This window comes from Bufo gargarizans, chromosome 6, assembly GCF_014858855.1.
Source record: "Bufo gargarizans isolate SCDJY-AF-19 chromosome 6, ASM1485885v1, whole genome shotgun sequence".
In the NCBI taxonomy this organism is placed as follows: Eukaryota; Metazoa; Chordata; class Amphibia; order Anura; family Bufonidae; genus Bufo; species Bufo gargarizans.
The window spans coordinates 343,959,508-343,983,071 of NC_058085.1; the positions used below are offsets into that span (position 1 = coordinate 343,959,508).

Consider the following 23,564-nt stretch of genomic DNA (forward strand, 5'->3'; position numbering starts at 1 on the left):
TCAAACTGATACTCATGTACGTTTGTCCTGGCCTGACACATCTTAGGCACACTTTGAGGACTAAGCGTTGACCAAATAGTGTCGAAAGAACCTCGTTGTTGGGTGTGAAAAATACAAGACGATAGTCAGCAGTCTATAAAAGGAACTAGAAGTGAGATCATCTGGAGCAACATCACTTGACCATCACTTGACAGTCCTTGGTTGAGGGCTCAACCTTTGAGTGAACTGGACATGAAGGCTGACGGCCTCGTAATACTGATCCTGCATTGTTCAATGGTGTCCAGGTTTAGCAACTCCGAAAGGCTTTTCCATAGGAGGGATCAATCGGATATGGAGCCATCTAATCTGCAGCAAGCCGAGCTGGTCACAGACTTCGCCTCAGCACAGGTCAGTGCACTATTATATCAAAGACGTGAGCTATAGTGGCTTCAAACCTGTGGTTCTCCAGCTGTTGCAAAACTACTACTCCTAGCATGCCTTGGTGGCCTGCAGCTGGAGATCACTGATGAGAGCACTGATCAGTTTAACATAACTATACATTTGATGAAATGTATGTCAGAGACTGATGGGATTTTAATAAAATGTGTATTTTTTACTTCTTCAACTTTTTAAATCATGTCAATATTCCAGCATCCTCAGTGCTTTTCTGTTTCTTTTTTTTTTTTACCCATTTTAGCAATATTTGTCAAAATATGGCTGGACAGTGCCAGTCAGGTGGGAAGACACAGTCACTAAAGATAACGGACACCAGCAAGACATCCATCCAATGCAAGAGGCGACAGCCAACTTGGGGAAAAGGTCACCCGAGCCAACAAAAAGTTCTCATTTCATAGACGCACTGAAAAAATTTCAAAAGCTGAATAATTTGCCAGTAACTGGAAAGCTGGATGATGCCACCATTAATGCCATGAATAAGCCAAGATGCGGGGTTCCTGATAACCAGGCGTTGAAAACCATCCAGGAAAAGCCAAATTTGGTCGAAACTACGAACAAAATCAACTCAACGAAGAACATCACAAATCAGGGTGACGGGGCTCCAAAGAAACGTTCCAAGAGGTTCCTGGACCAATTAATGTTCTCAGACAAATATAGGAAAGAACAAGAAGCGTCTCAGGGTGCTGGAAGCAAGGTATTCAGCAAAAAGCTCCTGAAATGGCGCATGATTGGGGAAGGATACAGCAACCAGCTTTCTATAAGTGAGCAGAGATACGTCTTTAGGCTAGCCTTCCGCATGTGGAGCGAGGTCATGCCTTTGGACTTTGAAGAAGACAGTACCTCACCGTTATCACAAATTGATATCAAGCTGGGCTTTGGACGAGGTAGGTGCCCATTCTTGATAAAATTTTTCCCTTTGAGTATAATAGTTTTTTTTATTGCCATGGTAACTGGAAAGTTTAGGAAAATAGCTCCAGGGTCTCCTAAGCCTTAACCCCACTGCATGCAGTCTGCTCTCAATCCCTTCTTAGAGGGTGGTCTTGAATTAAATATATCACCAGTCCGCAATAATGCTATGCAGCAGGTCCGAAAAAGTGATGTGGGTTCAATCACGTTATAAACAGGTACAATATATGGGGTTCGGACTGCGCTTCTGGTCCAGGTCAGTATGCAAGTTCTTAATCCTTCCTACTTCCTCGTTTGCAGAGAGAGCCGAGGGCTGCAAATATCCCTCAAATAGATATCCTGCAACCAATGAAATTATAATAGTGTGAGTCCGTATGTAACAGTAACCTGCATTGCACTGGTTATACTCACACAATGCGAAAAAAACAGAGCGTGAATGTAATCTTTCCGCGGTAAGTTGTTCTTGTTCTGTCGGAACAGCCACGTTTCTATGCAATCTGGTTGGATCCCCACACGGTCTCAAATGGTGTATACCTCAGACAAATCTGTATTCCTCTTCTTCAGATTCCTGCAAATTTTCTGTGGACAAGAATGGCTTCTGCAATAGTGAAGCTCCGTATATATTTGTATAAAACTTTTTATTTGTCCGTACTTACAAGACAACTCTCTTAAAAGACAATTGTTAAAACGCATAAAATTCCCAGCGTCTGCTACTTCTGCCCGACCCGGTGCCCCTGACGAAGCTCTAGGAGTGAAACCTGGGTCGGGCAGAAGTAGCAGACGCTGGGAATTTTATGCGTTTTAACAATTGTCTTTTAAGAGAGTTGTCTTGTAAGTACGGACAAATAAAAAGTTTTATACAAATATATACGGAGCTTCACTATTGCAGAAGCCATTCTTGTCCACAGAAAATTTGCAGGAATCTGAAGAAGAGGAATACAGATTTGTCTGAGGTATACACCATTTGAGACCGTGTGGGGATCCAACCAGATTGCATAGAAACGTGGCTGTTCCGACAGAACAAGAACAACTTACCGCGGAAAGATTACATTCACGCTCAGTTTTTTTCGCATTGTGTGAGTATAACCAGTGCAATGCAGGTTACTGTTACATATGGACTCACACTATTATAATTTCATTGGTTGCAGGATATCTATTTGAGGGATATTTGCAGCCCTCGGCTCTCTCTGCAAACGAGGAAGTAGGAAGGATTAAGAACTTGCATACTGACCTGGACCAGAAGCGCAGTCCGAACCCCATATATTGTACCTGGTCTTGAATTGACTTTATGGTGCCAGCTGCGACATGATTTTGGCACTGTAAAAGCAATGTATGTCACTGTTTATGTGCTACTGCCACATCTGCGCTGGGAATTCCGGCAGTCTGTTCTGTCGGAGGAAAAGACAGCCAGGGTTCACCGGATCCGGCATAGCCGGATACCACCGTGTGCCGCTGGATCCCCATTCACTGTAATGGAATCCGGGGGTAATCTGGCCGCTTTCTGGCATATATGCCAACCTTCGGGCAGACAAATTGTTTTATGTGTAGCATTTTGTCCATCTGAAAGCCGGCATGTACGCCGGATTACAGCGACCAGATTGCAGTGCCGGAGTTTGCAACGCGTAAGAGAGTTTTAATTGGGTACTGTACGTGTCTATTATATAACAGCTGTAAGGTGAGCATTATATGGCACTGCTATTATTATTCTGTGTATCATTTAATAGTAATTTTGCATATTTGTATTATTATGGTTATTTATGACATTAAGGCATTATTATTTAGACAGTTTTGTTCCCCCTTTATCGCTCCTTTAAAAATGTGAGAACCGCCTCATATTTAGCCCATGGGATGTACCGTTGTTACAAAGATCGTTCACCCCCCCCCCCTTTCCCCCAAAAAAACATTTGTGTCATTTCTGCAGCACATGGGCCATTTATCGGGAACAAGCATTCCCAATAATTGACCTGATCATCTACATGTGCAATAGGGCCCCTACACATTGCACCGGACTGGCCTAATAATGTGTGTTGGGGTGACCTGACTTACAGCATGTGCAATCCTTTGCTCCAGACTGTGCCTGCATTTGGTAGGGTGAAAAGGAATAGCTGTCGGCTAAATGAGCATTTGGTGTGTTCTGAGACTGTAATATTGATGACCTATTCTTAGGATATCATATCGGTAGGGGTCCGATATGTTCTGGCAACAATTGGGTGCTGCTGCTGCGCTCCGGAACGACACAGGGTAGCGGCCAAGAATGGAACACCAGTGCTGCTCCCGTTCACTTAAATGGGATCATCGCTGCAGTACCATTCCCAGCCACTACGCGGTGTATGGAGCTGTGCCGTCTGGAGCTCAGCAGCCTGTGATCGGCGATCGGTGCCCCCAAGAAGAGGCATTCAACAGTACAGCCCCTTTAATGAGTTTTCTCCACGGGCTGGGCCCTACGCTCGGGACCACACAGCAGGTATTACCGTCTACGTGCAATCAGCGGCTTATCTTTGCAGAGAAGATATTGGTTAACCTTTGCCATAAAAGACAGAGCAAAGACAATGTCCTTAATGAGCGTTTCAGTCTTGTAAAACTCTATTTGTTCTAAAACTTAACTACCGAGAGTCGACGCTCTGCCGTATATTATACTCCCAGACAGCGGATAATTATAAAATTGTTTAATATGCAAATGTTTCATGATTATACTTTGCTGTGATTTATTGTGGAAGTCATGAACGTTAGAAAGTGAAGAAAGCGGCGCCTCCTCGTCCGTATGCAAATGAGGAGTAACCCGCAGACGCTGATACACGGGGCGCCATTTTTTCTTAGCAGAGCTGGTGCATATTTAAGGGACATTGGCGACCCTTAGATGGCGGTCTTAGTGCTGACACCAATTTAGTTCACTTTCTACAATGTTTATGTCACCCGCAGGGCGGCACTTAGGATGCTCCAGGGCATTCGACGGATCGGGCCAGGAGTTTGCCCATGCCTGGTTTCTTGGAGATATCCATTTTGATGACGATGAACATTTTACCGCCCCGAGCAGTGACAACGGGATCAGTCTGCTGAAAGTAAGTGATGTCCTCCAGCTTAAAGGGCATCTGTCAGCAGTTTTGTACCTATGACGCTGGCTGACCTGTTACATGTGCGCTTGGCAGCTGAAGACGTCTGTGTTGGTCCCATGTTCCTATGTGCCCGCATTGCTGATAAAAATGTTTTAATATATGCAAATAAAGCATCTAGGAGCAACGGGGGCGTTACCATTACACTTAGAGACTCGGCTCTCTCTGCAACTGCTGCGTCCTCTGCACTTTGAAAAGTCATCACTCCTGACCCTGTCAATCAAAGTGGAGAGTGCGGAGCAGTTGCAGAGAGGGCAGAGCCTCTAGGTGTAATGGTAACGCCCCCGTTGCTCCTAGAGGCTCATTTGCATATATGAAAACGCCATTTTTCACGTGTACAGAGAGACGATAAGGAAAAAGACAGCAAGCAGGATTGTTGGATTTGCAGCCCTGGGCCGGTTGCATATATAATTTCTCTAATTAAACCTTCCCCCGTGGCTCCACTCTAACAAGGTAACCCGCCGCTGATTACGTCTTTCTTCCAATTAACAGGTTGCAGTTCATGAAATCGGCCATGTCCTCGGACTATCGCACATCCACAGGACGGGATCAATAATGCAACCCAATTACATCCCCCAGGAATCAGGCTTTGAACTGGACTGGTCTGACAGGAAAGCGATACAGAACCTGTACGGTAAGAGCCGCTGGCGCTGATTATTCCTCATTCGTAGGGAGCAGCGGACGACGTCTGTCCGGACCCTGCTGGGCCTGGAACCTCTCCCAGAAAAGCGAAAGGGACGGATAATCCGACAGACAAAAACATGGAGTTCTCACAAAGTGCTTTACATCTGTTTCTGGAAAAGCTAGGTAATAGGGCTGATGTAACAGCTTCTATAGGGGTGTCACCGGATATTATCTATCTATCATCTATCTCATATCTATCTATCTATCATCTATTTCATATCTTTCTATTTATCTATCTATATCCATCATCTCTGTTATGATGCAATTCACATTCACCCAGTGCACCTTCAATTCCTAGTGCACTGTGGAACAAAAAATGGCGTTGCCTGCAACCTCGATGCACATTGGCCAATCTCCTATGGTTACAAGGATCTTGTTTGAGGCATTTCTACATACTGTCTACTGCCTAGAGCAGTTTTTTGTAAATGTATACCTTGGTGAAGTATTCTGATGAAGAGAATAAATCCAGCAGCAGAAGAGGAGTGTGTTGACCTCACAGGAAGCAGGGACCTGACTCCCTGTGGTTACGATAGTGAGGACAGGTGACAAGGGCCTGCTTATGACGTTGGCAGAGATAGAACAACCTGAAGCCAATCAGATCCTGGAATAATGACAGCAGCAGAAACTAGTGTGTTGATTTTGCTGGAAGCACTGACCTGTCCACTAGTGAGGAAAAGGGTTGTACATCTCAGTGGCAAACTGGATGGAGCGTATCAGAACATAGAAATGGTAACGACAGCAAATCAGTATGATGAACTTGACGGAGGAAGTAGGCTAGCCACTTTTGTAGGTAGTTAGAACATACTCTGGCCGCAGCGCTCATCAGTAGATTATGCTTCTGGTGGATGCTCGTCACTTAAAGATCCTCCTCCACCCGGGGACCGTGTCATCAATTAAAAAAAAACTGCTCCTGACAGCACTCCAACTCATATATTGGATTTGTGTAGTATTTCAGTCAGCCGGTAGAAGGTGCAAACATCGGAATTCATGTTGCTTTTTAAAGTGCATTTTTTTTTTTTATTCAGCCATGAAAAGTGCAGACATAGCAACGTTTCAGGCCCTTACAATGAGTGGCCCTCTTTCAAGCTGATAAAAAAAAAGTAACAGAGAAAGAGTATATATCAATTTCATCAAGTAGGTGCATGATTATATAATATTGTCAATAAGCTGATGAGATAATAAGAATAATAGCAGCAGGAGAGGAGTGTGATGCCCTTGTTGGAGGCAGTGACTTATTTACCCATGTCATTATATAGGAGAACACAGGGATGTTTGTGATAGGAGCCTAATTATAAATTTGATGGGGAATCCTGTAGTCAATCAGATCGTAGGAATGATAACAGCAGGTGATTAGTGTGATGTCCTTGCCGAAAGCAGTGACCTATCCACTCCTGTGATCTTTTCTCTCTCAATGAGTGGCTCTCTTTCAAGCTGATAAAAAAAGTAACATAGGAAGGCTATATATCAATTTCATCAAATAGGTACATGATTATATAATATTGTCAGAAAGTCAATGAGATCATAAGAATAAAAGCAGCAGGAGATGAGTGTGATGACCTTGTTGGAGGCAGTGACTTATCTACCCATGTCATTATATAGGAGAGCACAAGGTTGTGTGTGATAGGAGCAGTGTTATAAATTTGATGGGGGAATCGTGTAGTCAATCAAATCATAGGAATGATCACAGCAGTAGATGAGTGGGATGACCTTGCAGAAGGCAGTGACCTATCCACTCCTGTGATCTTTTCTCTCTTTCTCAATTAGTGATCCTCTTTCAAGCTGATAAAAAGTAACAGAGAAAGAGTATATATCAATTTCATCAAATAGGTACATGATTATATAATATTGTCAATAAGCCGATCAGATCATAAGAATAAAAGCAGCAGGAGATGAGTGTGATGACCTTGTTGGAGGCAGTGACTTATCTACCCATGTCATTATATAGGAGAGCACAAGGATGCGTGTGATAGGAGCAGTGTTATAAATTTGATGGGGGAATCGTGTAGTCAATCAAATCATAGGAATGATAACAGCAGTAGATGAGTGGGGTGACCTTGCAGAAGGCAGTGACCTATCCACTCCTGTGATTTTTTATTTTTTTTCTCTCTCTTTTTTATTTATTTTATTTTTTTGTGAAGACAGGCTTGCAGGCATCAGGGACAGTGTCATAAAATGTGGAGGGCTGAGTTCTGTAACACTGTACATTTTTCAGAAGATGTCTTAGAAGACTGTAAGCTCAGCAGGGACCAAATGGTTTAGGTCTTGATTGGGTACTAGGAGAAGCAGAATTGAGTTTTTTTATCGTAATAAATGTCTGGATATCCTGTTTGGCCTCACATCAGCAAAAACCTGAGGAGAGCGAGCGTCTTACAACTTACTCCTGGAATGTACTTTGACAGTTTCACGGCTCTAATATTTCCCAGGTGCCCAAAACAGTGCAGAGAGAGCGAATGGGGGATGGGTCAAACCTGGAAGTTTTCCTAATGCAGTAGCTGGGAATTCACCATTCTCTGTAGTAGATAGGATTAATATTACAAATGAATCTGGTGCTCAACTGGCTGCAATAACATTATCTGTGCAGGTGTGTGGCCCTCAGCCCCTTAGGGACCCCTTCATAAACTCTCTATTGAAATATTTTTTTTACATTTAAATATAATCTACTCACTGATATAAGCATGGTGGTTGTATAGCGGACAACTTGCTCTTTTTTTTATCTATCTAGCTTTGCTTTTCGTTATTTCTCTCAAAAATAACATGCCGATTACCTACAGCCACCACTAGAGGGAGCCCAGTGCACACCATTAGACATTAAACTCATTAAATAACCAGGCCGGGGGCCAATTATTGTTTTTGCGTATTCGTTTCTTCCTATCTGCCTTCCAAAGCCGTTTTTTTTTCCATTTTTCGTTCATATAGCCATATGAGGGCTTATTTTTTTGCAGGACAAGTTGTATTTTTTAATGGCACCATTAAATTTACCATACCTTGTATTGGGAAACAGCAAAACGAATATTTGTGGGGTGAAATTGAAAAAACCTACAGTTCTGCCAAGGTTTTTTTGGGTTTTGATATAATGGTGTTCACTGTGCACTAAAAATGACATCAAGTTCTTAGTCCTTATTCTGTGGCTGGCACAATTACCACATTTGTATAGTATTTATTGCTTTACTACTTTTAAAAATAAATAAAAATTTTAAAAACATAAAAAATATTCCCTGCATCGGCATTTTCTGAGACCCATAACTTTTTTATATTTCAATCTATAGAGCTGAATGATGGCTTGTTCTTTGCAGTTTTTAATTATACTATTTTTAGCACTTTTTATTCAATATTATAGGGGGGGGGGGGGGAGACGGGAGACAATGTGCCCAAAAAATGGCAAATCATGTTTTGTTTTTTTCCATCACAGCGTTAATTAATATTTTGATATTTTAATAGGTTGGACATTTTCGGGGGCCACAATACATGCTATATTTTATTTTTATATTGTTTATTGTATGTATTGTTTATTTAGTTTTATATGTAAAATTGGGAAAGAACGGATATATATATATTTTTTTATATTTTTTCCTGTCATTTTTATTCCCCTGTAATCTTGTGATTGCTTGTCCCACAGACTGCAATAGAAATACTATTAGTCTATGGAATTTTCACTGGCTGCCTGTCAGGCTGTGCCTCATGCACAGCTTTAGGCTACATGCACATGAACGTTGTTTGTTTCCGTGTCCATTCCGTTTTTTTGCGGGTAGGATGCGGACCCATTCATTTCAAGAGATCCGCAAAAAACACATCATGTGCTGTCCGCATCAGTATGTCCGTTTCATTGCCCCGCAAAAAAAATAGTGCATGTCCTATTTTTTTCTAGTTTGCGGACAAGGATAGGCATTATTACAATGGATCCGCAAAAAAAACGGATGCCATACGGAACGTCATCCGTTTTTTTTGCGGACTGCAAAACACCTACGGTCATGTGCATGTAGCCTTACAGGCAGTTAACCATGACAGGCCTGGAAACCTTCAAAAGGCCTCAGGCTGTCATGGCAACCGATCGGAGCCCCGTGATTTCACCATGGGGGCTCCGATAGGAGGACAGAGGGAGTCCCCTCCCTCCGTCTAACCCCACAGATGCAAAATCTCTATTGACAGCGGCATCTGAGTGCTTAAATGACTGGGATCGGCGGCATCTTCTATCCCAGTCACTGCTGCCGGGCGCCTGCCGTATTATACAGCCTGTATCTGCCATGTATTGAGTGAGCTCAGCGCATGAGCTTGTTCCATACATCTCGGTGCATCACGGGTACATGCTAATACCGTGCATGTATGGCATTATGTGTTAAGGGGTTAAAGGGAACCTGTCACCTCCCAAAACCACCCCAAGCCGCCAGCAGTACCTGCGTGTAGCCAGCAGTGTGTTTCTGATGATGCCTTTCTTCCTGAAGGTCGATGCGGCTAAAGTACTGAAAACTTTGTTTTATCCCCTGCCAGACGCGCTTCTCCACACATGCTTGAAGTGAAGGGGGCAGCAGCTCAAGTCACGGTAACCGCTCCCCCTTCCCTGCCCCTTCGCTGTGACTGACGGCGCTTATGCAGAGAGTTCGGCAAAGCCAGCCGAACTGCCAGCTGTCAGTCACAGCAAAGGGGGCGTGGTAGGGGGCAGGGAAGGGGGCGTGGGTTACCGTGACGTGAGCTGCTGACCCCTTCACTTCAAGCATGTGTGGAGAAGCGCGCCGGGCAGGGGATAAAACAACGTTTTCAGTACTTTAGCCGCATCGACCTTCAGGAAGAAAGGCATCATCAGAAACACACTGCTGGCTACACGCAGGTACTGCTGGTTTTGGGAGGTGACAGGTTCCCTTTAAAGGCGTATGCCGAAAGCTCCCCCTAGTGGTGGTTGCCAGTAGCCAGCATGTTATGCTCTAAATCTATGTCTATGCAGAAAAACAAAGCTCAGGTGGATATAATTATATATTAAGAAATTAATCAGCACAAAATTTTGAACCTGAATGTGAAATAATGATGAACGGCGGACACTCATTTTATGATGCAGATGGGTGAAATAGCATGACCGATCAAAAAACTCTATTTTAATTGTATAAAATTTTTCCAATATTTGCATAAAGAGCAGAAATCTGCGTTATATATACATTCCTGACAGTTTTCAAGATCTTTGCTTGCAGCCATTGAATGGGAACCTTCAGTGTTTACTTCCAGATGATGAATATCTGTCCTGGTGATCATCACTACGGTATCAGTACCAGTGTTAACGAGCTGTGCACCTGTGTGGTCATTACATGACCAGAATGGGCTTATTAGCGCAGTCCCTCAATTCAATGACAGCAAGCGCAGATCCTGATACAGAAAATATATTAGAAAATTGCCTGTTTGTTACATAATGAATTTTATTTGCTGCAACCACAGAACCCGTTATATACAGGGCTGTTTCTGTGCGAGAACTTTTCCTTCTAGAGGATTATTTTTAATGTCTCTTTTCGTTGGCCCGCCACCTCCAAAAACTGATGGTCGAGCACAGCCGTTAACTGTGCTCCAGCAAATTAGGACACCGGGTCCGGGATGTTCTCACGTCTTCCTGTGACATTTTCATTTCTGGCCTCAGGAGGAATGAAATCTGTGACATTTCTTTTAACCCAGAGAGTGAGGAGTCCCAGAGTCCGTGCCAAAGCACCCCGTGGGCAGCAGACTGGTCAGTCACCTCCACCACCTTCCTGCACTCATGATAGTGGCTGCCGACCTAGTGTCACTTACCTGCAGTACTAGCTGACTAAAGGTATCTCGTATCTATCACATATTTATCTATATTTCTCTATCGATCTCATTTCAAGATAATAGGTGGCATCAAAAGGGGCATAGATGCCCGTGATGAGAACATAGTCCTGCCACTTTACAAATCGGTAGTCAGACCACACATGGAGTACTGTGTACAGTTCTGGGCTCCTGTGAACAAGGCAGACATAGCAGAGCTGGAGAGGGTCCAGAAGAGGGCAACTAAAGTAATAACTGGAATGGGGCAACTACAGTACCCTGAAAGATTATCAACATTAGGGTTATTCACTTTAGAAAAAAGACGACTGAGGGGAGATCTAATTACTATGTATAAATATATCAGGGGTCAGTACAGAGATCTAATGACTATGTATAAATATATTCTATTACACCTTGCTGCACTGACTGGTGATACTAAAAGTGATCTATTAGGTTGTTTTAAACAGTAATTGCAGTAATCCAAGCATCTGTTATTTGGGTGAATTTTCAGTCTGATGCAACCAATTTTGGGGTGTGTTTATTTCATATATAAAAGTACTTCCATTCATCCTTGCTTGAGTGAAGTGTGCGGTGATTCGAATAGCGACGCCTGTCATCTGCGTGTCATACTGACTCACCGTATTATTTCACTACTACAGCAGACTCCCTATGCGTGTTACTGCAAGACACAGTTTTCTACACCACGTTTTTAACGCGATTCGCCACAAATAAGATCGGATCAAATCTTTTCAGGAAATTCGGCGAACCGACCGAATCAAATTTTGAGAAATTCACTCATCTCTAGTAATAATATTACAGGCTATAGCTACTAGAGAGGGGTCGTTCATCCAGGGAGTTAGTCTAATGCCTGATTGGAGACGGGAAGGAATTTTTTTTCCCCTTAAGGGCTCATGAACACAAACGTATTTATTTTGCGGATCCAGTCCTCAAAACAAACGGAAGTTACTCAGTGTGCATTCCATTTCCGTATTTCCATTCCGCCAAAAAATAGAACATGCCCTATTATTGTCCGCATTACGGACAAGGATAGGACAGTTCTATGAAGGGCCAGCTGTTCCGTATAGAACACGGATGTCATCCGTATTTTTTGCGGATCCGTTTTTTGCAGACCACAAAATACATACAGTCATGTGCATGAGCCCTAAGTGAGGAATATTGGCTTCTACCTCTTGTTTTTTTTTGCCTTCCTCTGGATCAACTTGCAGGATGACAGGCCGAACTGGATGGACAGAGGGCTTTTTCGGCCTTATGTACTATGTCACAATGGCTCTTCTGGTCCTTTATGGTCGCAGTGGTGCAGGGTGTCTTCTTAGTTGTGCCTCTCGCCCCAGTGTCTGATTTTTCACTCCCTTTGACTCTATGTGCTCCCTGCTGTGAAGTGGATGAGAACGCCCTGTAGTCCATCAGTCCATTAGAAGGCTTCCAGCAGCAGGAGAGGAGCGTGTTGACCTTGTGAGAGGCAGTGACCTGACAACAGGGCTTTATCTTCTAAGGGTAGTATCAAACAGTACAGCATGGAAAAGGGGATGATTAACAGATATGTCAGTTCCTACAGTAGCAATATAAGGAACCCGGCCAGATATACTCCATACTAAACAGTAGCACTAGGGAGCTGCAGACATCTTGCTGCCTCTATGGTCCTTATGTACTTTTTGGGTGACGGATCTCTTTGCTCTTGTTTAGATCTCATTTTGCCATTCCTCAGCTATTCCCCTGGGAAATATCTGTGTGTACTTATGTCCCTACACACTGTCAGCTCTGACTGTGCACGCCCCCTATTAACAAGGCGAAAGGTAACGCCCAAGAGGAATAACAGAGGAACAGCACAATGCATAGTTCTAAGACAAGAACTGCTGTTTCATGGGAAATACAAGTATTTAGTAAAGCAGACGTTGGGAGGGGGGACGGGGTCCTCTGTAAATGCGCTCCCCTGCGTTGCACAGGCGCAGCACCTACTAATGACTCTGACAGAGCTGTGACCTGCAGCGCTACTTACCAAAAACATACAAGAACATCACTGCTGATTTGTAGCATAAAAAGTGATACAAAGTAACAGATAAAAATTGCACAAAACGGTAAAATTGCAATCTACATGAATAGAAATCTACGCGCTTATGAATATACGGTGCCACTTCTTATCTACGTCTGGGGCGGTGGATGCGGAGGACGCCGCCAGGTAATTTCTTCTCCTGTAAACATTCAGACAGATTCATTTCCCCTTTAATTCTGTTCAATACGCACAATAACAAAGAAAAAAATGAAAAATCATCTCCGGGAGAGTAACCTTAATCAAAGTATCATGCATACAAATAAAAATATAAGAAGCTAATAAAAGTCGCATGAAAATGCCAATAAAACCCGCAAGGTAATATCCCTGGCTGCAGGTAAGTAATAATGATGTAAATGCGGAGACACGGAGGATGCTGGAGGGCTGTAATTCACCGGAGAATAACATGGCGCACGGGATAAGGCGGCGCAGACGTGACTGCAATGCACTGCCGAGAAGAAATCTGACTTAAAGGGGAAGCGCCTCCTGTGTGCCCCTCAGTTCCCCCTTTACTTGGCCTATGTCTGGGCACTACTGGGCGACTTTAAGGGCATCAGGGCTTGTGCTACTTGCCTGGGACACAATATTTTGCATTGGGAGTGGCCAACAATTATGGGTGTGGTCAATTATTTCATCCAGAAACAGCTCAACTCTTGTCGATAGACTGTATCTGGTATTGCAGTTGAGACTCATTCATTTAAACAGGCCTGTGTTGCAATACTACATACAGCCATAGACAAGAGTGGCGCTGTTTGCAGGCCAAAGTGTCCATGTGTTACTTTATCTTGTTAAGGGATGTAACATAGTAGTAGACGTCCATACCAAGAAATCTTAAAGGGGTTGTCCATTAGTTCTGTATTAGGACATATGGAAATCATAAAGGGGGGGGGACGTTCCTCCAACTTAGTATACCCCGTCTAGCAAAGAGGAGCTGCAATGTGTGTCTCACGCTCTGATTGGCTCATCATGCCCATGTATTACCTGGTTACTATACGGCTGTACAACGCTTAGGTTAGAGCAGCCGGTTCCGCAGTGACCAGCTGATCTCCATATGGGTCATCCAATGGAACATCTCCATATCACACATGCCTCCTCTTATCATACATGTTGTCCATTACAGGGTCATGTGAAGGTCCTTTTGACACGGTGTTTGATTTTGTGAGAAAGGAGAGGAACCAATATGGAGAGATGGCGGTACGCTACAACACGTACTTCTTCAGGAACGGCTGGTACTGGATGTACGAGAACAGGAACAACAGGACACGCTATGGAGACCCCATTGCTATATCGTCCGGGTGGCAAGGGATTCCCGCGGAGAACATCGATGCCTATGTTCATGTATGGACCTGGACCAAGGACATCCACTACTTCTTTAAAGGTACAAAAATCAATGCTACATGTGAGTAGTGATCTATAGAAAGGTCCACCATTAGGCAAGACGCTCTTACAGAGTGGTTCTCCGTTCTGGGTCATAGGGAGGAATCGCAAGGCCTAACCCTCCTTCCTTTATGACATCTGTATCTTTTCATATCTTCTCATAGACAGTAACCCAGCATCGGACTGGCCCACCAGAGGATCATCCAATGGACCCCAAAGGTCCAGGAGATAAAACACATTTGGAGCTGCCTTTGTAGACAATAACTTGCCATTAGATCTATTTCTAAGATTCAAAACCTTTTAGACTTTATTGATGATATGGGGGTTGGGCCCTGAGAATCATGTCCTCTGGTGGGCCCAAGGAACCCCCGTCTGACCCTGAACAAACCCCTGTCCAGATGCTGAGGCAACCTTTTTAAAGGGGTTGTCCAGTAAGAGAAACTTCTTTTGAAATGGCTTTAAAGTGGCAGAGGTCCTCACAATAACGGATTTCACACCATATTTTGTTGGGTTCCCGCTGGTGTTTACTTCCTGGTCCCGTCTTGACACACAGGAAATGCCTGGAGATGCCTGCTCAGCCAATCACTGGCCACAACAGTGACCCGCCTCAACCAGCGATTGGCTGAGCAGGCATCTCCTGTGTGTCAAGACGGGACCAGGAAGTAGAGACCAGCAGGAAACCGGTATGCATCCGAATGGGAATGGTGGGACATCAGTGAGGGTTTTTTTTTATCCTACTTTAAGTCCTTTCTAAAACATTTCTCACCCTAGACAACCCTTTTAGGACATTTGCAATTTTCAAAATGGAAGAGCTATCACTTGTGATTTCTTACCCATCCTCCATTGATCAAACATGGATGGCCTGTCCTGAGTCTTAAGAGGTTTTTCCAAGTCTCTAATACTGATGACCTATCCTCAGGGTAGGTCATTAGTATCTGACTGATGGGGATTGGTTACTTAGCACCCCCGAGCTTTCATCAAAGGTTTTATGAGGCCACGGTGCTCCAGTGAGGTGCCTTGAGGTCCTCGCAGCTCACCAAGCACAGCACCATCCATTGTATAGCGGTTGTGCTTGGTATTGTAGCTCAGCCGCATTCACTTGACTGGGGCTGAGCTGTGCCTAGGAGGCCATGAGACCGATGAACGTGATTGTCACTGACCTAATAAGAGGCTCACCAGATCGGCAGGGGTGCCATGAGTTGTACCCTCACCGATCTGATACTGATCACCTATCCCAAGGATAGGTCATCAGTATTAAACACCCGGAGAACCACTTTAATAATTTTTATCCATGTGGCCAGAATATCTCCTGGCTCCTCAATGATGTGTTTTAGGATTTTGGTGCTTCTCACCATCTTCCTCTTTACCCCTTCAACTCCTCCAAGCAAAATTGTCTTATCCAAAGGGTCTTCTCATAACAAGCCTAAAATAAGACAGAGCTTCAAGCTGGTCCAATGTTCTCCAGGTGGAAGGTTTGTCTTGATTTTATCAAGGATCCACCACCGTCACCGAGAGGCATCCTTCCTCTTCCTTGGCAGTATGCTCTCCCTAACGAATTGGTGCAGGACCAACTGCCTCCGGGAGGATCTTCTGAGACGTATATTCCTTATAAAAGGATGATTGACGTCAAAATCTACATTAGCAGTTGTAGGATCGTCAAGAGATAGCAGTGACGGGTGTGAATTAAAATACATAAAGGCGAGAAGAGATGTGTTGTTAGACACCTCATACAGGGGAGTCATGGGATCTGTCACCGCTGCACTGGGGAATTCTCTGCCCTTAATGTCTCCCCTGCATTTACAGGGACTCTGTACTGGAGATACGACAATGAAAATGACAAAGCCTTCTCTGAAGACACTCAGGGGAAGACCTACCCCAGGCCGATTTCTCAAGGTTTCCCTGGAATCCCCAGCCCAATTAATACAGCCTACTTCGACAGGAGAACTCAGAGAATTTACTTCTTTAAAGACTCCCAGGTGAGAGGAAACAGTCAGTTCTCAGTCCATGACATAAAGTAACTCATCTCAAGTCTGGAACCTGTAGAAATACAATAGCCGTTAATGTACATGGTTTCGCCATAGTTGACCTCTTCCAGAAACAGCGCCACCTTCTGCAAGTGGCTGTGCCTGGTATTGCAGCTCGGCCCCATTCACTGAATACCAGACACAACCCATAGGAAGGAATGGTGCTGTTAAAGGGAAAGTTCTGTGGGGGTTTAACGCCCACCTCCTCCTCACCCACCGACTACATGTTCCTCCTTGTCTTATCACTCGAAGTCTGTTGTCAGTAATCCCCCATTCATGCTTGTAGAATATAATTTCATTGCAAAGAATGGGAGATTTCTGACAACGGGGTGCTCAGAGGACCACTACCGACAACATCTTCTGAAGTGTGGCAGTGCCCTCTTTACTGGAAATTTCTGCATACCCCCTCTCTCCCTTATGTGGCCCAGACAATCCTGCAAGATTTGGGATTTTTAACATGTATTTAGTAAGAGCCTATTAATGAGACTGCGTCTTGAAGATGGAAGGCGCGCGGGATCGGCTTTGGTGTAGTGTAGATGAAAACGTGGTGCTGATGAGCTCCTTCCACTCTGCTATGTCATTAAGACTTGGCAGCGCACCAGCTCCTGTCTTGCAATTATCACCCACTATACTAATTAAAAGGGTATCCACCGCCACCTGGACTTTGTAGCGGGCAATGTCGGTGCCAGGTCTGACATTTAGCTACACGGTTCTGTTCTCATAAAATGAGGAGTTTTTACGAACACGGAAGCGCTGTAACCAAAAGGAGGAATTAAAATGTCCTTTCAGTGTCCTCGAGACTCTGTTTTCTATTAAAGAGGACCTGTCACCTGTCCTGACGTCTTAGCAAACCATTCTGCAGCATCTTTCCTTAGAACAATGAGCTGAGCCGTTCCTCTGTTATTCCTCCTGGAACTGTATGAATACACTGAGAACCATTCTTCTTGACAGTCAGGACAGCCAGTGTGTAAGAGATGAATGCTAGCACCATGTTGTCAATGTATTCAGACATTTCCAGGAGGAATAATGAAGGAAGGGCACAACACAAATATACTTATTTCATGGAGAATAAAAGACGTGTAATGATCCGTTATGAGAAATTCAAATAACCTCTTGTATAGTTATTATATATTCATGTGCTTTGATTTTTCTATGGTACTATAAAAGAACATGGCAACGTGTGACCATCATTCACATAGTGTGTGTGTGTGTGTGTGTATATATATATATATATATATGTATATATATATATATATATATATATATATATACAGTATACATGTGCAATGTACGTGCATAGTGTCTGCAGTGGATTTTCAGCTCTGCAGCACGCCCTACCTTTTGCGGAGATGTCTTGGATCTGTCACAGTTTTTCCATTCTTTGCAAAGAGTGAAATCCTCAGCTAAATCTAAAACGAGACGCACATTGAGCTGTCGGTGCAGCTTCACCGGCTTAAAGGGGTTCTCCAGGCTACAGATATCGATGTCCTATCCTCAGGATAGGTCCTCAATAGCAGACGAGCGGGGGTCTAGCTCCTGGCACCCCACTGATCAGCTATTTGAAGAGACTGCGGTGCTGGTGTGAGAACAGCGTCCTCTTCGATATTCACCAGCCCACTGGGGCACATTCACTAACCCTTAGGATACCAGAGGTTTTTGCGTTTTTATTTTTCTTCCTTGAGCCATCTTCCTGTTCACATAGCTGTATGAGGGCTTATTTTTTGTGTTGTACTTTCTAATGCCACCATTAATAATGGCATACAATGTAGTGGGAAGCAGTAAAAAGATTCCAAATGGGGTGTTCCCTCGGCGTTCCATTTGCGGCAAAACTGTCCCATGCCCTTCATTCTCTGGGTCAGTACTATTACAATGATACCCCACATGTATAGGTTTTTTATGTCTAAATAGTGTAAAAATCAATGTAAACTTTGAAAAAAAAGATTTTTTTTTTTTTACATCACCATATTCTGAACCCCATAATTTATTTTTATAGTTATATCTACTGATTTGTTTAGGGGCTCATTTTTTGTAGGACAATCTGTAGTTTTTATTGATACCATTTTGGAGTGTGTGTGACTTTTTGATCACATTTTATTACATTTTTTGGGGGTAAGAGAAGCAATGAAAAATTAGAAATTGGCCATTTTGATCCTTTTTTTCTGTTACGCCATTTGCCGCATTGGAAAAATATTTTAATAGTACAGGCGTTTTCAGTCACGGTGATACCCATAATGTTTATATTTTTTGTTATTTATGTTTTTTTTATTATATGGAAATGGGGGTGATTTCAACTTTCATATTTTTACTTTTTTTTTTTTTTTTTGTAATGATTTTGAAGCTTGTATATGAGCATACAAAAGGCATTTATTTTTATTTTGAACAATAATGAATTTTTAAAATGCATTTATTACTGACTATTGCTCATTTCTTATGTTGGCCTGCCACCTGGTGGCCAAAATAAGAATTGCAGCTTCAATGCTCTCAGCCTCTTCAGTGACACAGGTGTGAAAGTAGCCTTAAGCCTCCTGCACACGTGTGCTGCCCGTTGCCGTATTGCGAACCGCATTTGGGGATACGGAATACACAGGCACCGTTCCGTGGGCATTCTGCATCACAGATGCGGACCCATTCACTCCAATGGGTCCGCAAATCGGGAGATGCAGAATGGTGCGGAACGGAACCCTACGGAAGCACTACGGAGTGTCCTATCTTTTTTGCGGAACGGGCGGATCGCGGACCCATTAAAGTGAATTGCGGCCCGCAGCACGGCCACGGGGCGCACAGGCTCGTGTGCAGGAGGCCTTGCACAGCGTTATTTTTTGTTGTTGCATTTACTGCTGAAAATGCGCCTTTTAGAGGCTTTTGTGCCTTGTTCTCCTATTTTGATTTTTTTGAATAATTCAGAGGTTTTCTACGTTTTGCAACTTTGTTCTGACCTATTTATGTAGGTGCGCCTTTTTTTTGCACCTGAATGTGTCACAAAAACTAATTTCTAATCCTCCTCAGAGCTGGCGTACTTCTGTACTTAGACCAATTAAAGTGAATATGAACCTGTCATCCTGAAAAACAACCACCAGAGGTCAGACTAATAATAGGCTAAATCGGGCATCCTCAAACTGCGGCCCTCCAGCTGTTGTAAAACTACAACTCCCGCAATGCCCTGCTGTAGGCTGATACCTGTAGACTGTTCGGGCATGCTGGGAGTTGACGTTTTGCAACAGCTGGAGGGCCGCAGTTTGAGGATGCCTGGTCTAAATCATCAATGGCTGCGCGACTTTTAGTAGATCCTTGCTGAATGAACTACACCTGGCTAATTTTATGGCCAAAAACAGGCGAGATCGATAAATATGCCCCACATTTTTTATAATGGTGTCGCACTGTGACTGCAACGCGGCAGACGCACAAAATTCCATGGATGGATTTTTTGTGACTGTTGTGTCGCAGTCGCAGCATGTTGCAGTGCAACACCATGGACCGTCATTATAAAAAAAAAATGTCACGCATGTGTCACCGTGTAGCCCTAACCTTATTGCAGACAACTGGCAATTCACAAATTTGTAGTAGGAATAATAGAGGAACATATGAATCGTTATTACAAGGGGATTGCAAGTAGTCACTAAAACAGGTATAAGGGTATAAATTGGCTGTTATTGTACCGAACCTCTTATATGTAGTGCATTCCTGTAATCCGGCGTCTGGTAATCTGGTATTCTATTCTGTGACTAATAATCCGGATTAAAGGAATTTTCTAGGTATTTGATAAATGATTTCCTCTCCTCCTCTGCAGGTTTTTGCCTTTGATATGAACAGAAACCATGTGGTTCCGAGTTTTCCGAAGAGAATCGTGGACAGCTTTCCCGCCGTTGTTCGAAACAACCATCCCAGCACGACCCTGGACGCCGCGTATTACTCCTACAGCCACAAATCCCTCTTCCTCGTTAAAGGGAAGCACTTCTGGAGAGTGGTCAGTGACCAAGACAGGCGGACCAATCCTTCTCTGCCCCTCAATGGGCTCTTCCCCCGGCAAGCCATCTCAGAGCAGTGGTTTGATATATGTAATGTACACACATCGTTGTTAAAACTGTGACCCCCCCACAAACCGCTTTGACTTCCCACAGGATAAAGTGAGAGACCTGACCACCATGAAGTGATTATGCCTGTGTCGGATTAGAAAAATATGGCTGCTTTCTGCCACAACAGCACCACACCTGTCCACAGGTTGTGCCTGGTATTGCAGCTCAGCCTCATTCACTTCAGTGAAGCTGAGCTGCAATACCAGACACAACCAGAAATGGCTTCCAACTGTTTAAGCTTTGCATTTCACGTCCTCGCTATTTTTGAAGATCTCTGCTTGCTGTCAGAAAATGGAAACACATTAAGTAGTAAGTAGCCAACAGCTATTCCTTCCATTCCCCTATGCGAGTGTTTTTTTTTTCAATGGGTGATTCAGCATGGATTCTGCCCCAACAAAGGTTACACTGCTCCTTTTTTTCACATGGAAAAAAAACCAAGTGCTGCTTCCCTTTGAAATTAATGGAACGCTGTTTTGAGGTGGAAAACGTGCCAAAATCAGAGCCAAAAAGCTCCATGTAAACAGGCCTTAAGAACAAAAAGATCAGGCATGAAATTCAACATGTCTGATCCTTTTATTCCCCAATAAAGACTGAACATCCAGTATACATCATGGCTGGTCCTGCTGAAAGCGGTCGGTTCACCCAACATTAGATCTGATTTCACACTCCCGTATTCCGAAAGCATGTCCCAACCGGACCACAGATTTACTGAGCCAAACTCACAGTATCATAGGGATATGATGTCCATAGTAAAATTCCAGCTCACCTTTAGTAGATTTAATCAGCCCCTGCTGCACGGAACAGGTAAGTAAGTCCTTTGGTAGCAGAGCAATGATAAATGAAGTTCTGCTGGGACTTCATTTATCATTATCATAGGGATCTAAGATGGGGCGAGTTTGGGTCATTAAACTCATGGTCGGACCATGAAAGAATACGGAGTCCAGAATACAGACGAGTGAACCCTAAGTCCAGTGTGTACTGTACTTTGGGGGCAATATTTTTTTTAATTAGTGCATTGTACTCATTTATTAAAAACTTTGAGCCCCTTTCTCTGTACAGCCTTGAGATTCTCTAGTAGCAGGTTCTGTGTTTTCACTCAGTTCCATCAGGCAGCTCAGCTGACGGCTCCTTCTCTGACATTATAAACACTCATTATAGCTCAATCCTTATCTTATCGAGAAGAATATGGCTTAAATAAATGTTTATGAATTTAGAGATAAGGGCCACAGAGTGAAAGTGACAGTACTAGTCACACAGCTAGACAAACAGTTAACCCTTTGTGACAGAACGGCTCAATATTTTTTAATAAAGATCAATGAAAAAATATATTTTTATCTTAAAATGAGTAAAATGCCATAATAAAAAAATTGCCCCGAAGGTGTCATAGTGGTTCTCCAGGATTTACATATTGATGACCTTTCCTCAGGATAGGTCTGCAATATGATCTCTCGATGGGGGGCCGATTCCTAGCACCCCCGCCGATCAGCTGTTTGAGGAAGCTCCTGACAGCACATCAAGCACAGCGCCATAAGTTATATACTGGCTGTGCCTGGTATTGCAGCTTAGCCCCATTCCCTTGTATGAGACTGACTTGCTCTGAGGCCATGTGACCGATGAACATGACATTACATGGAATAAGCGCTCGCGGCCTCTTTATACAACTTGTCAGCGGGGGCCCAGGAGTCAGACCCCCGCCAAGCTCATATTAATAAGCCATCGATATGTGAATCCTGTATAAACCCCTTTAAGAGCCTGGAAAGATTAGATTAGCTCACAGAGGACTGTCTCTAGCTACATGAGCAAGAACTAGGTAAAGAGCGCTTTTCAGCCAATAATGTTTCCGTTCACTGACAGCAATAAGAGATCCTTCGCATGGCGAGGAATTAAAACACAAAGTATATTAGAAAGTTGCAGAACTTTGTATTATATTTTCATAAGGTTAGGCACTGCTTTTAAGAATCTGAATGATTATCACGAGCCCCCCTCATACCGGTCATTTCCTAATCCATGACCGGGGCAGATTGGCCATAGACCTTACAGGGAAATTTCCCGGGGGGCCGCCTGGGTCCTCCTCACGGCCGGCCAGTGGAAGATTTTGTGCATGTATTTTGTGGTGGACTGTGGTATTTGGTTCTGTTGGAGATATAATGTGCCACAATATGGTATTGCTGGCGCTGCCTTCCATCAGTTTTGGACCTGACTACAATACGGGGTCAATTTTAGTATTTTTTCTTTCTTAAGTTCCCAGTCTGCCCCCTGTCCACGACCACAGAGCGTTGCAGTGATGTAGAGGAATATTCTTCAGGAGACTGTAACAGGTCTGACAAGTACATAGAGGCAGTCATTATCGCTCCAGACCACATCGGATACTGACTTCTGGGTTATCGGACCACAAGTTGTACCTTGTACGATCTGCGAAGGCTTACCATCATCTGGTATGGCGGAGTTCTTATAACCTATCGTTCAGGACTGCGCAACATTATACATTGAGACCCCTGCGCAGAAGAAAATGTTTCACTCCCATTTTAGGTGGTCGTCTCAAGGCTGTTCCACTGCATATTATATAGCTAATAGCGGGATGACTTCAATTTGCACGTTCCCAGTACTGCACACCCTGTGTGCGTGGCGTGACAGAACCGGCATCTGCACACGACCAGGAGCCGTCCTATAGCCTTCAGCAGACATCCATTCATCCTCAATGCAAACTTAGGCCTCATGCACACGAACATATTTTGTTTTCGTGTCAGTTTTTTTTTTTTTTTGAGGATTCATCCTAATGGGTCCACAAAAAAATGCGGACAGCACAGTGTGCTATCCATTTGCCCGTTCCGTAGCCCCGCAAAAAAAAAAAAAAAACATGTCCTATTCTTGTCCGTTTTAGGAATTGTTACAATGGATCCGCAAAAAAAAACAGATGGCATATGAATGTCATCAGTTTTTTTTGCAGACCGCAGAACACATATGGTCGTGTGCATGTAGCCTTAGGCGAATGATCGGCACAAGTGCAGCCACCATTGCGGCGGTGGACATAACTGTACGCAATGGTTGGCATACTGTGAGGGGGGCCTGGGTAGAGAGGATCTACATTTTTAATACGTGAATGCATTTGCTAGCTAAAGTATAAACT

General features: G+C 43.7%; 1 protein-coding gene across 1 annotated transcript; it reads left to right on the plus strand.

The window, feature by feature from the left end:
• Nucleotides 1-231: 231 nt before the first annotated feature.
• On the plus strand, nt 232-20,550 carry MMP21 (matrix metallopeptidase 21). The gene is made up of 7 exons (XM_044299701.1): nt 232-387; nt 677-1,319; nt 4,261-4,400; nt 4,944-5,085; nt 14,084-14,341; nt 16,144-16,316; nt 20,152-20,550. Exons 1-7 carry the CDS (start codon nt 232-234, stop codon nt 20,449-20,451), a joined length of 1,812 nt encoding a protein of 603 aa, XP_044155636.1. The 3' UTR covers nt 20,452-20,550.
• Nucleotides 20,551-23,564: the final 3,014 nt, after the last annotated feature.

Coding starts and splice junctions, on each gene's coding strand:
- MMP21 (XM_044299701.1), top strand. CDS start 232: ATGAAGGCTGACGGCCTCGTAATACTGATCCTGCATTGTTCAATGGTG. Junction 388..676: donor CAGACTTCGCCTCAGCACAG/GTCAGTGCACTA, acceptor TACCCATTTTAG/CAATATTTGTCAAAATATGG. Junction 1,320..4,260: donor CAAGCTGGGCTTTGGACGAG/GTAGGTGCCCAT, acceptor TGTCACCCGCAG/GGCGGCACTTAGGATGCTCC.